At 39.6% G+C, this 1,598-nt stretch overlaps 1 protein-coding gene across 8 annotated transcripts in view; it reads right to left on the bottom strand.

The window, feature by feature from the left end:
* Nucleotides 1–1,598, bottom strand: part of spag9a (sperm associated antigen 9a) — a 35,461-nt gene that overhangs the window by 29,547 nt on the left and 4,316 nt on the right. For all 8 annotated transcript variants that reach the window (XM_014012484.1, XM_014012485.1, XM_014012479.1 and 5 more), the window contains exon 2: nucleotides 1,360–1,480. In XM_014012484.1, coding sequence (XP_013867938.1) covers nucleotides 1,360–1,480 — 121 coding nt within the window. The remainder of the gene's footprint in view (nucleotides 1–1,359; nucleotides 1,481–1,598) is intronic.

The raw sequence follows: 1,598 nt of genomic DNA on the forward strand, positions 1-1,598 counted from the left end.
AGCTGCTGCTTCCACTGTCTCTGCTGAAAACTGCTCTCACTGAAAGTCCCGTCCTGCTCTGCTCTGATTGGATAAAACAGCTCTGGAGTTTGTCTGATTCGTTAAAAGCAGTGTCCATTTAATCCTTACATCAGGGCCCCGCTGCCCTCCTCTGACAGAATAACGATCCAGTCACACCAGTGAGGCTGGATTTTTTTGTTTTGTTTTGTTTGTGTTTAAGAAATCAGGTTGCTAGCTGTTGTTTTCACAATTTCAGGTACTATCTTAGGCACTCAAGGAAGCTTTATAACATGGTGCGCTTTTTCTTTCTGGATATTGCATGCGCACCTGCGCACCACTTATGTGCAACTCTGCACATAAACCATCCATCCATCCGTTATCTATACCCTCATGTTTTTGGTCTGTGGGAGGAAGCCGGAGTACCCGGAGAGAACCCGGAGAGAACCTAGCAATACACATAATGATTAAAGAAAAAATTCAGGCAAACATTGGACTATGAGATTTTTGTGGAACTTACATGAAAATACATAATTTATGTCTGATTAAATCAGCTCTTATTAACAGACAATACAACTGATTCTAGTCTTTTTTAACATTCATGAATGTAAACTTATTCCCAGGCAGCTAAAAGCTACAGTCATCCTCCTACGATGGTCCTATGAACTCTTTAGCAGCAGTTTGGACTATGACTTTATAAGAAATCAGATCAGGTGCTTCAACAGGCAGGAGTGAATGAATGATTTACCTCAGGGAGTGGCAGGGATTTCATTTCAACCACCACTGACAAGCCAAACCCTTTAAATGTCATTTACCAAACTGAATCAACTCCCAACCTATTTTTGTATAAAGTGTATGTATTTTTTGTGCTCTTCTTTAAATTCTAGAAAAAAACGTGTATGAAAATATGAGGAAAAGGTCGTTTTTCTTCCACTTTTCAGCTTTAAGTGCATGACTCATTTTAACCAGCTCTGCTTTTTTTGTTGCTCTGAGACTAAACCAGTCCGTGTGTGAACCCACATTTTCCAACAGGACCAAATTTAGGAGCCAGTTTCTTTGCCTGCACTGCTTAATTCACCAGTAAAATAAGCTGTAATGCTGTCAGAAGTTAGGAATAACCCAAATACTAGAATTTCTTAGTGTTCCTCCTATTAAAGTAAGAATAGTGTGTATGTTGGTATACACTATGTGAATGTGTATGATTTGTTTTGAGGGTTAAGACTTAGACACTGCAGTATTATCTGCATACATTTAGACATTAACATACATCTTGTGAACTACTAAATTAAAGTGTAAATAAACTCTTAATGGAGTTTCTTTGTGGGGCAATAAGATACTGTATGTATGTGTAGGTACGCTTACTCTGGTCTGCATAGTTCTTGATCTTGAGTTCAACCTGACGGGAGTGAGACTCCATTCTGTCTACGACGTTCTGCAGATCCTTCTTCTCCTGCTCGTGAGTGTCTTCAAACTCGATGAACTTCTACTCAAACACACATTTTTAAAAAAACATAGTCAGACACACGGCAGACAGACAGACAGACAGACAGACAGACAGACAGACAGACAGACAGACAGACAGACAGACAGACAGACAGACA

This window comes from Austrofundulus limnaeus, unplaced genomic scaffold, assembly GCF_001266775.1.
Source record: "Austrofundulus limnaeus strain Quisiro unplaced genomic scaffold, Austrofundulus_limnaeus-1.0 Scaffold91, whole genome shotgun sequence".
NCBI classification, from domain to species: domain Eukaryota; kingdom Metazoa; phylum Chordata; class Actinopteri; order Cyprinodontiformes; family Rivulidae; genus Austrofundulus; species Austrofundulus limnaeus.